The sequence below is a fragment of the Bufo gargarizans genome, chromosome 10 (genome assembly GCF_014858855.1).
Source record: "Bufo gargarizans isolate SCDJY-AF-19 chromosome 10, ASM1485885v1, whole genome shotgun sequence".
Classification (NCBI taxonomy): domain Eukaryota; kingdom Metazoa; phylum Chordata; class Amphibia; order Anura; family Bufonidae; genus Bufo; species Bufo gargarizans.
Window position 1 is genome coordinate 99,219,007 of NC_058089.1, and position 15,496 is coordinate 99,234,502.

At 40.9% G+C, this 15,496-nt stretch overlaps 1 protein-coding gene across 1 annotated transcript in view; it reads right to left on the reverse strand.

Annotated features, from left to right (window-relative positions):
- LOC122920542 (cholesteryl ester transfer protein) overlaps window positions 1-15,496 on the reverse strand; it is a 42,374-nt gene that overhangs the window by 6,365 nt on the left and 20,513 nt on the right. The window contains exons 7-14 of the mRNA XM_044270127.1: window positions 14,993-15,053; window positions 14,285-14,376; window positions 10,606-10,785; window positions 8,578-8,628; window positions 6,754-6,906; window positions 5,975-6,042; window positions 3,988-4,030; window positions 2,315-2,384 (exon numbers count right to left, since the gene is read on the reverse strand). Coding sequence (XP_044126062.1) covers window positions 2,315-2,384; window positions 3,988-4,030; window positions 5,975-6,042; window positions 6,754-6,906; window positions 8,578-8,628; window positions 10,606-10,785; window positions 14,285-14,376; window positions 14,993-15,053 — 718 coding nt within the window. The remainder of the gene's footprint in view (window positions 1-2,314; window positions 2,385-3,987; window positions 4,031-5,974; window positions 6,043-6,753; window positions 6,907-8,577; window positions 8,629-10,605; window positions 10,786-14,284; window positions 14,377-14,992; window positions 15,054-15,496) is intronic.

Consider the following 15,496-nt stretch of genomic DNA (forward strand, 5'->3'; position numbering starts at 1 on the left):
CATGTCTGTTTTAATAGCTTCATACATTCCCCATGTAATACCAATTCTGGAGCATCTTTTCTTATGGCTGTATGTTGTGCCATTCCTACTTGAAGTTATATATGAATTGCTAGCAGTCTGCAGTAAGGGGTGTTCAGTAAGTAGAGGGGTGTTACCCAGTTGGGGGGTGTGTACCTGCACAGTCTGACAATGGCAGCACTGATTGGATAGAGTGAGTCTTAGCAAGGACCCCCCCCCCCCAAATGGTTACCTCCCCCCTGTACCCTTACTGCAGACTGCTAGCAGATCATTCATAACTTCTAGTAGAAGTAATAAAGGAATGGCACAACATAAAGCCACACGAATAGATGCTCCAGAAACGTTATTACATGGGGAAGGCATGAAGCTATTAAAACAGACATGTCAGGACAGGTGACAGGTCCTCTTTAATGTCATCACTTGTAATAACTATATTGAAGACATGTACCGTCCCTCAAGTTACAATATTAATTGGTTATGAGAGAACCATTGTAAACTCGTTCACATTTCCGTTTTTTACTGACGTACGCTGCCAGCACACGTAACCATTGATTTGAATGTGTCTGTTTACACATCAGTATTTTTTTTTACTGACTATGGGCCAGTAAAAAATAAATAAATCACGGAGACGTGCACTACTTTGATCTGTGATGCAGAACAAACGCGCCCATTGAAGTCTATGGGTCCATGAAAATCGTAGGCAGAACACGCATAGTATCTGCGTTGCATCTGTTTTTCACTGAAGACTGATAGGAGATGCTCTGGAAATTAATTTTCAGCTGAGCAACATCCGTGGATTACAAATGACACACGGAAGGAAAAAACGGACACACAAACCAACCACAGATCCTTCACAGATGTAACACGGACGCTTTTTTTTTCCACGGACATCAATCTGACACGGAAATGTGGACAAGACCTAAGTTGAAACCATTGTAAGTTGAGTCCATAACTCTATGAAAAAACAGTAATCCGTTCCAGAGCCCAAAATTTTTTTTTAAAGAAAAATAAGCACATAACCAAGATATATAAAGCAAGTCCTTACATATAACAGACAGGAATAGATGCTGGAAGCTGTAAATGACTTTCTAGGTAAGGGCAGGAGCTTCTTCAGGGTCTTGCATAGTACATAGCTGTACCAGAAAAATAAAATGGAGGGCTGCTCAACTGGTGTCCAAAGCCGCAGCTCATCCTGGCACAGACAGGGGGCAGTACAGAATATTTAGGACCACAGAGGAGCTACTAGACACCAGTACAGGTGTTTTACCAGTGACATGGCCATGTGATGGTCGGATATGAGTCTGAGACATTGTATGTTGAGTCTGGTTTCAACTTACGGTGGTCCAGGAAAGACCATTGCATGTTGACAATATTGCATCCTGGGGCCATTGTATCTTGAGGGATCACTGTATATCCAATAGATAACTGCTCCCTAAACATTTCTCTCACTGCCGCTATCATCCAACAGTACAGGTATGTTCACACGGCGGTATTAGCAAGCTGAACATTTTGCCATGGAATCCTCATCAAAATTCAATGCACTTTTTGCACTTTTTTTTTGTTCAAAATTGTTTCGATGCAGATTTTGATTATTTTTTAATCCTCCCATTGATTTCTAAGGGAATTTCCAAGCAAAATCCGCACCAATAATGAATTTGTTGATTTTCTGTCTATGATGCAGATTTTCAGTTAGTGCACAGGGAAAAAAAAAAACACTCTATGAAAATATGCCAAAATCCACGTGGAAGATCTGCTGCGTGAACATGGCCTAAGGTTAAGAAAATTCTACGGCCGATCTTTCAGAATTTCGCTCAGGTAAAATCCATAAACGGTGCAGATTTCGTTGCAGAAATCCTTGTAGAAATGCAGTGGTTTTGCTGCAAATTTCAACCTTTGCATAGTAAAATCTGCACCTTAAATCTGCTCCATATGTAAAGTTATGGGTGGGTTTTGTTGCGGAAAATTTGAATGAGATTTGTGACATTCTCATCAACTTTGCTGCTACTGTAAACACTATAGATTTTTTACTCATTCAGTCTCCGCCTATAAGGCATTTACCATATATTCAGTTGGTATGCCAAAAAAAAAAAATCTTGCTCTATACCAGGGATGCTCAACCTGCTGCCCTCCAGCTGTTGCAAAACTACAACTCCCACCATGCCCTGCTAGAGGCTGATAGCTGTAGGCTGTCCGGCCATGCTGGTAGTTGTAGTTTTGCGACAGCTGGAGAGCCGCAGGTTGGGCATTCCTGTTCTATACAGTATATGTCATGCAATTACTGTTACTCCAGACTTACGCTTCACTATAGCTGGAATTCCAAATTCAGGCACCACAGTTTGGAGAAATTGACTCATCTGTTCTTTATCCTGTAGATAAAATATACATTACATAGTGTCTAGGTTACAGGCTGATCCATACGGTACTAAAAGTAAAATAAATCTAGCAGCTGGGACCAGAACTGCAGAATAAACTACATTCAGATACTGATGGGTGTAAAAAGCCATGTGGAGATCCACTGGCGTCAAAGCCAGCTGTGGGTTAGGAAACTGTGCAGATAAATGGATCAAGCGGATGTACGCTCATAAGATCGGCCAAAAAATGAGCATCAATCGTTCGTCCCCCATGTAGTTTCCATGGGCCTGTGTGAAGGCTCTCTAACCTGTTTCCAGACTGTGCATAGACTTTATATGTCTGGGTTCTCCACGTTTATTTCTGCAAGGAAGCTCTGCACGGAGCAGGAAGACCAATGTCAGTGGGGGGCACCATCTTTACTCCGATTGAGGCTTTGCAGCAAAATTACAGGGCTCAGATTGGTTACTATGACAGTCTGGGTCCTTGTGAAGGTTTCCAGGCATAACTGCCTGAAGAGCCGTGCCTGAGGCACAGTCTGTGAAAATCCCATATACTGCAATAGTAATTAAAGTGTAACAAGTGAAGAAAAGTAAAAAATAAATAAATAAAACAGAATATAAAATAAACAATAACAATAAACATAACATTGATGTATCTGAAAATCATGCATTGTTTCATCCGAAAATATCCAAACTTTCAAAATATTTTTCCTGCATTGTGAACGTCATAACAGAAAGAAAAAAATTCACCATTTGCTATTTTTCTTTTTTTTGCTAGTCACCTTGTCTCCCACAAAAAAAGAATAAAATCAAAAAGTTGTAAGTAATCAAAAAGTCATAATACCCCAAAATGGTACCAATAAAAAGTATAGTTCGCCTTGCAGAAAATAAGCCCTCATACAGCTCTGTAGGTGGAAATTTTAAAAGTTATAGGTGTCAGAAAATGCTGATTCAAATTATGTCTGAAAGGTTGTAATTTTTTTTAATAAAAAAGTTAAACACAATAAAGACTAAAGAAATTTGATATTGCTGTAATTGTACTGACCTGCAGAATAAGGACGTTATGTCATTTTTAGCACATAGTGAGCACAATAACAAAACACCCAAAACTGTAATATCAAAACCCAAAAAAACTTTCAATTTCACCTCACAAAGATTTTTTCCTGTTTTCCATTAAAGAGTAACTAAACCTTTGTGTCAAATTTTAATAAGATGTCCCTAATGCCCTAATAAAACTTTTTCTAATATACTTTATTAATTATTTTGTATTTTTATTATACTTTTTCCTCCCTAAAGTGAACCATTCCCTGTGCGCTTAAAACTCAGTTCTGTGAATTTTATGAATGGGGCCACATAAGCAGGGAGTATGGACAGGAGCTTTCGGGGCTCTGTTCTCGGTGTAGTGATATGCCCCCATTGTCTGAGATGGGAAAACCCCTTTAGATTCATAGTTTTCTCTAAATAGAGTTTCCATTTAATATAATAATAATAATGTTTTTTACTATCTAAAGGATTTTTTTGCATTGCTTCATCATGTATATCACCACTTATTGTGTGCATTAGTTGAGATGGGTAAACCATGTTAAAGTTATAACTTAGTAGTTCCTAATATACTCACCCAAGAAACCGACAGGGAACTTCTGACATTTTTAATATGAACTCTGATACAAGAGAAAGAGAAAAGTGCTGTTAGAGTTTGTATTAAACCACCAGTTATCATAATGAGTAAATTATGAAAATACTTTGTAGTGAATTTATTAGGAAGGTAATATTAAAAGTCTGCGTTGGCGTGCTTTGAGACTATCAAACATTGCGCATTGTTTGTTAAATGTGAAACATCTTTAAACCTAACGCAGTGAAAATACACAGGGACATTTATAGTGTCTTAAGTGGCGATAAAAAGTCGAATATTATGACGCACTCCAAGTTTGCTCTATAATTTGCCACTTTTTGAGGCTCTCACCATAAGAGAAAAGGGTTGGGGTTAGCAGACCTGCCCACCAGATTTAATATAACTTACGCCTGAAACTTGCACAAGTTATAGCTCAAGTTTTGTGGCACAAGATGTGCCAGAAATGTGTCTAATTTATTAGGAGGCATCTGCCTCTTAATAAGTTAGATGCATCTTAGTCTGGCACACAGGGGATCAAGGCTGGCGTATGGGAACGCCAGTCTTAAGGCTTCATTTCAGGCAAGCAAAGGAGATGGGAAAGTGGGCGTGGCTACATGTATTATGTCAGTATAATTCAGTAGATACAAGGTCAGACAAAGACACACAGCATTATAAATCATTATAATGCCGTGCAGTCCTGTGAAAGGAGCAGTGTCCATAACGGGAAATCGCGCTTCCACACAGAGGACACGCTCGTCTGAAATTAGCCTAATAAATCCCCCACGGAGATAAATCTGGCGTGAGACTAATTAACATAGGTAGTTACGCCCTCTATCCCATCCACTTTCCAAAAAGAATTCTTGAGTGCAGGGTGTAATAAATCCCTCCCTTTATGTCAAAGTCCATTCATTTGTGGCCTATTGGCAAAAGGAGAGGAGTCACAGACTAGGGTCCCATCTAAAAGAGTTTACCTTGCTGTGGCGGATGGGCACAAATAATTGTGATCAAAATATATTTGCTTAGTACCTCATATTTATTTATATGGTGAGTATAGCATTAGTAAGTGCTGCTGTATTGTGTTTATCAGAGAAAAGTAATCTGTAACCAGGGTGGAACTGACCATTCAGACAATAGGCTTACCTAGGGACCCAGAGTATTAGGAACTGGATTAGGAATTGGACCATGTATCTTCATAGGGGGTCAGGGCTATATTTTCTTATATATCTCAAACCTTTCACTGAGGGACCGCACTGCATTAAGCATATAGGTTTATACAGCCTCCATTGAGTTCTGTATAATTTCCACAAAACTCTCCTTAGTGGCAGTCCCCTAGTGATGGCCTGCACGGCATAATTTTTGGAAGGCTGAGTTCACATTAGTGTTCAGCCTTTCCGTTCTCCTGCAGAAGAACTGAAAGGACCGAGCAGAAGAGCGGAAAGGACGGATTCAGCAGATTACTGAGCCGAACTGAGGCTATGGACCTCATAGACTATAATGGGCTCTCTTAGGTTTTTGCTCAGAGGAAGATTTTTGAAGCAGAGACAAAAGCCCTGCATTCACGACTTTTGTCTCCGCTTCAAAAATATTCCTCAGAGCGGAAAATATATGGGGTCCATAGGCTCAGTTCGGCTCAGTTATGTGCCGAATTCGTCCTTTCCATTCTTCTGCTCCTATAATGGAGCAGGAGAATGGAAAGGCTGAACGCTAATGTGACAATTTACTGTGAATTAAAATGCACATAAGAAATTTGTAATGAATTAAAGTATTTGAACAAATGAATAAAAAAATTGTACTGAAGATGATAAGGGGCCCATGACCCTTATTGCTCGGGAGCTCAGACAATTAGTTCACCCCTGGCTGTGACTATTGGGCACTATTCCATTAGCATCAAATACTAAGCATTTCTAGATTAGTAAGGATATATACAAGATTGTATGGATGTTTACTGGTTATATGCAGGTATACTGGTTGGATGGGTTGAAATTCAACTCACAAAGGATCAGTTGGGTGCAACATCAGTTTTTTGTCTGCATATGAGGTCTGGACAGCAGTAACAATGTCCTGCAATAAGAAGAAACATTGATCCATTGACTTTATTGGCAGGTAACACGTCATATTTCATTCCACAGCAATAATACGTCTTGGAAAGAAGACACAAATGTAATATTTTCTATTTTAAAGCTATAGGGAAATAAATCAGTGTAATTTGTTGAGCTCCTTGGATCTCAATTGGTCTTTAATTTCAAATGTAAGGTTGCATCGAAGCCCTGTAGCCCATCATCATCATATAGTACAATGCAAAGTGGCTGAGGGTGACAGTGTTCACTGATCCCAGGGCAATGCAATTGCTTCTGTAGGGAATTTTCTTTCATCCATGAGATGTATCAAAAATCCAATATATTTCTGAAACAGCAAGTTTTAGAGGCTTTTGTGCATGGTTTGATGCAGAACGTGCCAGCACAGCTGACTGGCTGAGGGGGGGGGGGGGGGGGGGGGCTGGTACTACCATATATACTTGTGACATTAATGTGGCATAACACATCTTTTATCTAGGTGTCAATGATCCAGTGGGCTATATATCCTCTTGACAAGCCGGTAGCTCAGATGGCACAAAAAGTCTACACGTACCTTGTGCTGCAGACTAGTATTGTAGACTCTGCCTTATATAAAGTGGTTGACCTTTCAATGTAGCATTGATTTGCCTTGGTGCAAGGAACTGTGTTCTATAAGTTACTTGTGACTGATGTTATGCGGTTTAGTGCTCATACTCACCGTTTCAAAGTATAAATTTGCTGAGGAAGGGGTGTTAATTTGGACAGCAACAGAAGCGGTAACAATAGTCCCCTTTGGCGTAATTTTGATTCTCGGGGCTGTGAGACTCCACACTTTTGCAGCGATATGGTTTGCTGGACGTTCTTGGAGGATCTAGAAAATAAAGCAAGCACATTAATAATGGTGATGAGGTAAAACAAGGAAAATGCATATCAGTAAAAAGATTTTATGGCCAGTGAGTTTTTTGCCCAGTGGAGTCATCAACCTTACCCCCGAGTCCTCACCTATGTGGTCCAGGGTATCTTCCAGCACGCTACCCTTCCTGCAGGCTGGTTTTACACTTACTGTAGGTGCTGGGCACCAGTTGCCATGCTCCGCTGGAAAGTGCATTTAGAATAACTCACTGTGCGCACATGAGCAGAAATAACAGTAAGTCATTCCATATTTCTGTGAGGGTTGGGATGAAGGAGCTCATGGTTCAGGTAAAAACCTGTGAGCATCCAGTTTTGGCCATTTCTCTGCCAAACACTATGATCTAGTTGGGTACAATGTGCATCAGACAGAAATAGTTCCTTGAGCCCACCAGAGCAAGTGATCCTGAGAGCCTTCCCTCATAGACTGAAATGTGCCCTTATGCAAAAAAAAAAGTATGTGGACCCCTTTTATGTAACAGTTCGTTTTGTGACAGTGAGGTGCGGGTCATAGACCTTCTTTCTAGCAAGTTATTTAGTGATGTACCAACTACCTTTTTGGATTTCATTCCGCCAGTGACAATATGACAATGGCTAAACAGTCTTTCACATGCAATGAAGTAGATATTAGGATGCATTAGCCCCCAGTCCAAGTTTACTGGGCATGCAGTGTGGACTTGCAATAAATAAATATATGGACGAGTACAGAAGAATGGCCAAAAGGGGCTGTTCTCGGGGGTTCTGCCGACATACACTAATGTATATGGCCGCCTCTATGGATATGTTCTGATGTAATGAAGGCTTCTTCGAAACACCCCAAGAGCAGATTTGTGTGTAAAGGTGCAACCAATGTACCCATCACTGTTCCCATGTGCTGATGATAGACTTGATTGTAGTAACAGAAGTAATTGTAGTAAGAGAGGTGACCAAGAACCAATGGTCACTCTGGCTGAGATCCAAAGATCCTTTTTGCAGATGGGATAAATTTCCAGAAGGTCAACTGTCACTGTAGCACTCCACTAATCTGGACTTATTGGCAGAGTGACCAGAAAGGAGCCTCTCCTCAGTAAAAGAATGATGGGGAAAAACTTTAATTTGTTTTTATTTTAGCACAAGGCTGCAGAATAAGAAAACGCGAAAAAAGTGAAAGGGTCTGAAGACTTTCCAAATGCATTGCGTTTGTTTCATCAGATATTATTCTCATAGCCTTCCTATTATAATCTTCATAGTTCTGGATCTGGATTAGTTGTCCAAACCTTTTGGATCATATATAAAACTTGGTTGATCTTACAATTATCCCTTGTAAACAACAGGCATCCAAATGTTCCATGCTGCTGAGTCACAGCGTTGCCCACATCTACCCCTTCCTTGGCCAGACAAGCATAGGTCATGTTTACGTATAATGCCATGGGTCTCACTAAGCTCAGTGGGTCTTGCAATCTGCCCAGGGTTGCCCCCTTCAGCTCCATTTTTTTATTCAGGTCTAAATTTTGTTAAAAGCTCATATCAGCTTGTGTTGCCTCTCATGCTGTAGTATACAGCATACAGCTTTTGTGAATTATGACCGTGACATGATATATACTAGGAAATTTCATAAATACCCATTGTAATGTTTGTACAAACTCTGAGTTACCTCGTGTAGGAATTCATGGTGGGACTCATCATAATCCTTCTTAAAGATATCCTTAATACAAAAGAGAAAAATTTAATGTTTTCACTTCATTTACCACGGGACTGCAGAAACAGTTTGAATGTGTTTTATGATTTAGTTTAGAGGGGTTGTCTACTTTCTGAAAACAGTGCTAGGCTATTCCTGTAACTGCTATAGTTTCTCCCTTTCGTGGCTATCACCGTTTACTTTGATTTGTTAAATGGGAACCTCCACCTATCAGTCATTTATGACATATCTTCTATATGTCATGAGTGTCTGTGGTCGGAGAAGGAGTTTCATCTAATTCGCCAATTCATTATATTCGCATGCATAAAACACAATGAGAAAATCAATTCTCCTAAAATTCTCAAACCTGACAAAATTAAGTTTCCCAACACATAGTAATGCCTGGAAAACTGCAAGACTTGGACCAGGCATTCATTTGCTAACCTCTGTAGAGCAATATTGATCACTACTTTCTGGGGCTAAACAAATTGCAGACTACAGTTTCTATGAAGGCTTTTTGCAAACATGGCCTCCTATTCAGTTTTGAGGACCATTTATGAAAAAATGGTGGCAAGCAATATGGCTGCCAATACAACACCTACAGGATTTGTCAGTCAACTTTCCCATACTCTTGAGTGACAAATCTGAATATGTAGTATGATATATCAACTACACCTACAGTGCTGCCCATAATTATTCATACCCCTGTCAAATTTTGACTTAAAGTTACTTTTATTCAACCAGCAAGTAATTTTTTGACGGGAAATGACATAGGTGTCTCCCAAAAGATAATAAGACGATGTACAAGAGGCATTAATGTGGAAAAAAAATCATTTTTCAGCTTTTATTTACATTTGAGCAAAAAGTGTCCAGTCCAAAATTATTCATACCCTTCTCAATAATCAATAGAAAAGCCTTTATTGGCTATTATAGCAATCAAACACTTCTTATAATTGCAAACCAGCTTTTTGCATGTCTCCACAGGTATTTTTGCCCATTCATCTTTAGCGATGAGCTTCAAATCTTTCAGGTTGGAGGGTCTTCTTGCCATCACCCTGATCATTAGCTTCCTCCACAGATTCTCAATTGGATTCAAGTCTGGACTCTGGCTGGGCCTCTCCAAAACGTTAATGTTGTCTGCTAACCATTTCTTCACCACTTTTGCTGTGTTTTGGGTCATTGTCATGTTGAAATGTCCACTGATGCCCAAGGCCAAGTTTCTCTGCAGACTGCCTGATGTCGTTGAGAATCCTCATGTATTGCTCTTTTTTCATGGTGCCGTTTACTGTGATTAGGTTCCCTGGTCCATTGGCTGAAAAACACCCCCAAAGCATTAGGTTCCCACCACCATGTTTGACAGTGGGGGTGGTGTTCTTTCGGTTGAAGGCTTCTCCTTTTTTACGCCAAATGAAGGAAACATCATTGTGACCAAACAATTCAATTTTTGTTTCATCTGACCATAACACAGAAGGCCAGAAGTCTTCTTCTTTGTCCAGATGTGCTTTTGCAAAGGCCAAGCGAGCTTTTGTGTGCCTTATCTGGAGAAGTGGCGTCCTCCTTGGTCTGCATTGTGCAGTGTCCGTTGGATTGTCTGCCGTGAGACATTGCCACCAGCAGAGCCCAGATTTACCAGGATGGCCTTGGTCGTGATCCTTGGATTCTTTTTCACCTCTCTAACTATCCTCCTGGCCAGCACAGGTGTCACTTTTGGCTTCCGACCACATCCTCTGAGATTTTCCACAGTGCGGAACATCTTGTATTCTTTGCTCAAATGTAAATAAAAGCTGAGAAATTGTTTTTTTTACACAATAATGCCTCTTGTACATTGTCTTATTATCTTTTGGGAGACACCTATGTCATTTCCCTTCTAAAAATTACTTGCTGGTTGAATAAAAGTCACTTTAAGTCAAAATTTGCCAGGGGTATAAATAATTCTGGGCAGCACTGTAAATCACTGCATTACTAGACAGATGATTATAAGGCACGAATGCTCTCTAGATTTACCTGTAGCTCGACTCTGGTAAGAGTCAGGACCAAATACTGATCAAGGAAATATGCCAAAACTAGAGAGTCCAGGACCTGCTCTGAAAACCAGAAGTACAGCATCCTGTTGTCTGTGAGAAGTGAAGGGGAAAATGTGGAGGCATTGTAGGAAACGGTCAAGTTTTTATAGGCCAGAAGACCCTGAGGAAGACAGGAAGGCACACAAGAAATATCATAATTCCCAAATATTATTCTCAATAAACATTTCTATTACCAGAACTGTGGCCAAGTACAATGTCCCAAAAACTACATTTCTTAAAAAGTATTTCTTAGATCATTGAACTGTCAAAAATGTATTCAGGCTTTTCAGGCATTATAGCTCCCACATGGGTTGTTGTCCAGCTTTCCCAGACTCCTGAAAGACAAATCTACCTAGTCATGTATGGGTTAATCTCCTTCTTTCTTGTATTTGAAGGACAAGGTTACCCTTATATAAGTCTCTGAGAGCTAAATAAAAACCCAGCAGGAGCTGTAATTGCTGCTTTAACCACAAACAGGAAAAAACACTAATTACAGGGGTTTTCCAGGATTTTCCAATCACAACTCAAAGTTAATACCCTGAGGGTGCTGACGCACGTTTAGGCTTTTTTTAAGCAGTTTTTGCATCCTAAAAGGAGATAGGAGATTAGGGACAGATACTACTTCTCCACTTCTGGTTTGGGCTTCAAAAACTGTATTAAAAAAACTGAATGTTTGGCAGCACCCTCAGGGTACAGGTACACGGTCAGGTTTCCTGATGCAGTTTTGGAAGCAAAAAAAGGAATACATTTAAAAAAGAGAAGTCTTATCTGTCCTTTATGCTTTCTCTTCTTTTATGATCCACTACTGATTTTGGCTTCCAAAACTGAATCAGGTAGACGGACCGTGTGGCCGCATCCTTGATAACACATATGCTTTCAGCCAATCTTTTGGGTCATGTATAAGGACAAGCCCAGAAGTAAACATTTTAGACACAAATAAACCCATACCCAAGTACATTGTTATAGGTGATGAGCTTGGATCCACTGTGCCAACCAAACAGACTTGGGCTAGCCCTGAGGGCATTATCCCGGTAGTCCCCTGGTTTTTACTCCTTAAGGGCTCATGCACACGACCGTATGTATTTTGCGGTCCACAAAAAACGGATCCGCAAACAATGTCCTTGTGCATTCTATATTTTGCAGAACGGAACAGCTGGCCCCTAATAAAACCGTACTATCCTTGTCCGTAATGCAAACAATAATAGGACATGTTCTATTTTTTTGCAGAACGGAAATACAGACATACGGAAACGGAATGCACACAGAGTAACTTCAGGTTTTTTTTTTGCGGACCCATTGAAACGAATGGCTCTGCATACGGTCTGCAAAAAAATACGGAGCAGACACGGAAAGAAAATATGTTCATGTCCATAAGCCCTAACTCTTATAAAGGGATCTGGTCTTCACTGCAGGTGAGCCAGCAGGCCGCCACCTCTTGGAGTAGCCTCTATGTAGTTGGCTGATGACCCACTGGAGTTAGAGACACCGGTGCCAAGCACTGAGGGATCAGGTAATACACATAGTCAGAAAGCAGGCAGAGGTCAGTGCAGGCAGAGTATGTATGAATCCAAGAAACACTCTAGAGGTCAGAGGAGGCGGGTCAGGGTCAGTGCAGTGAACAGGCACGGGTCAGGTCTGGTAGAAGAGAGTCAGGATCCAGTAAACAGGCAGAAGTTGGTATACAGACAGACAAACTGATCATAGCTCTTTTGCAGGGCCTTGCAAGCGAAACAAAATATAATCTATTGCTCTGGTAAGGGATGCATCAAACGGCCCAGCAAATATAGGAGGGATGATGAGCTCATTAGTCAAACAGCTGGACACAGGAAAAAAGGGGAATTATTTGTTGTAGTGCTGCAGGAAGAGGTTAAAGGGTTTCTACCATTTCGTTTTCACATAATTAGCTTTCAGACACTAGCGATCCGCTAGTGTCTGCTCTACCAAACAATGCTATTATAATAGCTTTTTGTGCAGCCGTTTCCATAAAAAACTAACTTTTATTGATATGCTAATGAGCCTCTAGGTGCTATGCGGGCGTCTCTTCAGCACCTAGAGGCTCGGTCTACCTTCACAAAATGCCGCCCAGCGCGTCCCTCCAGCCCGCCCATCTCCTCTGGAATGCGAGCCTACCTCTGAGTCAGCGGACGAATTCTCGCGCTGGGCGGCATTTTGTGAAGGTAGACGGAGCCTCTAGGTGTTGAAAAGACGCCCGCATAGCACCTAGAGGCTCATTAGCATATCCATATAAGTTCGTTTTTTAGCGAAACGACTGCCCAAAAATCTATTATATTAGGATTGTTTGGTAGAGCAGACACTAGCGGATCACTAGTGTCTGAAAAGCTAATTATGTGAAAACGAAGAGGTAGAAACCCTTTAAATGATTAGACACTAATACACACAAAGAAAGAGACCTAGCACCCATGGGACACAAGAGTCTGGTGGCTGGCCCTGTGCAGATGCTAGGTGAGTGATGCGGCACACGATGGCAGTGGGCACTGAACATAGCCATGACATACATATTCTGAAATCTCTGTATAAAACATTCTTACAGCACCTTATCTATTATACATAGTGTCATGAGACGACTGTAGGAAAGTATGGGAGGTCAAGTACTGGCTTAGCTGTAACCACAGTATCTACATGTGTCTGTTGCCATATTCAGAACCCAAGAGATGGCCTGACAGTTGTATAATTTTATTATCAAGAAATTTTATCAAGAGGTGTCCATAGGGTGTTCACATGAATTTTTCATTACAAAATATAATCCCTATGCTAGCCTGTTAAAATCCTCTAAATAATGAACCTATAAGAAGGCTAAAACTATTGAACTGGATCTGTACTGACATTAAAATACCGGGGTCAAATGTATTGATTAATGCAAGTAACAGGTTTTTTTATGCCCAGTTTCCTCACCACTAATTAAATGTGCCCCATAAAAGGGAACCTGTCACCATGAAAATGCAATGTAAGCTGCAGGCGCCATGTTATAGAGCAGGAGGAGCTGAGCAGATTGATATATAGTTTTGTGGAATAAGATTTTTTATAACTTGTATTATATTCATTTTTGTTCCTGCTCATTCTGGGCTTTGAAGTCAAGGAGGCGGTCCTATCAGTGATTGACAGCTCTGTATACACAGTCATAGACTGAAGGCTGTCAATCACTGATAGGACCGCCTCCTGGACTGCAAAGCCCAGAATGTGCAGGGATATAAATGTATAAATTACAAGTTCTACTGAATCTTTTTCCATAAAACTATATATCAATCTTCTCAACTCGTCCCACTCTATAACATACTGCCCGCCACTCAAACACCATGTGACAGATTCCCTTTAAGTCCTGAGATACATAACCTTTTTTTCCTTCACCATCTCTTACATAATCTAATTCCTCTTCTCATTTGACTTAGCGAAGTCATTTATTTCGACCTGTTGACATCTCTAACAGAATAAAAAAAGAGCGCGGTATTATCACGTAGACTTTAAACTTCTCCTCACTGTAGTTGTGCTCTGAGGAGGGGACAGGGGACTCGGGACCCCTGTTCTAGTATCTTGTGTACAAGTGATACATTTGATTTGTGGGAAAACCCATCTAACCTCCTAGACCTTTTATTATCACTGACCTTGTGATAGGACTCCATGTAGTTCCCTTTTATGACGGGAAATGATGTGATATCAATATTCATTCCAATATCTCCATAACTCAGAAAGTTTTCTAGAAGAAAGTTTGAGATGTGACTCTGCAATCATTATTACAGTTCTTCGTAGCCCTACTGGACAAGTCAGAGGCCACATTTCTGGCACCAATGCAAAATGGCACCCCACCTACCATGTTCTTCTTATTGGTGTCTTCTTATGTGGCAGTGAGGTCTATCAGCCCTGTCAGGCACCATGGACCAAGTTCTTTATCTTCTGGATTGTTACCCAAACCAAAGCCAGCCAGCACCACAACCAACATTATGCAAAACATTTAGGGGGTCTAAAACGCCGGTCTTAATAAACCCTGCGCTGGTGCTATATGTAAGACAGCTTCCTTGCCTAGAACCCTTCCCCACCCAACCCCTACCCCCTTTTTTTAGACCTAGTGTGAGTGGGGAAAAGTCGCAGATTGTGACGCAAATAACCTATGCACTGCAATCAGCGACAGCTATACGCCAGACAACTGGCGTATATCTGATAGGAAATGACCCCCTTAATGTATATTCACACTGTGAGGTCATATTTAATTTTTTGCACTGATTTTTGCCAGATCATACCAGTGTGAATATACCCTAAATCATTACCACACAAGAAAAGACAGAACATAACTAATGATGTCTCATGAGATATACCTGCTCTGTCTTGGATGAAATCCGCAAGTAGGTTTGCAACGTAATTGATTTCTTTACAAATCTGTAGAACAAAAATATGTAAAATATATAAGTCAACTCATTCACCGCTAGAAGATGCATGGTTTTTCTTACCTGTCTCTAGATGACTTTACAGGTTTGTATGCTGAAACTCACAACTTTGGCTAAATACAGTACATTGTACTGAAGGGGCGGACTGGGAACTTGAAGGGGTTATCCAAAGTCTAAAATATTCCCTCCAATGCTCAGGCCCCTCCTATACATTATACTTACCTGCTCCCGGCACCCGCATCCCTGCATGTCCACTGCTGCATCTCCCTATCAGCTCTACCCCGTCCCCAGATATTTTGATCCACGCGACAGGGAGATGCAGCGGTGGCGGTGCAGGGATCCGGAGTGACGCAGGTGTCCGGGAGCAGGTAAGTATAATGTATATGAGAGGCCTAGGCATTTGGGGGGGGGGGGGGGGGGATATTTTAGACTTTG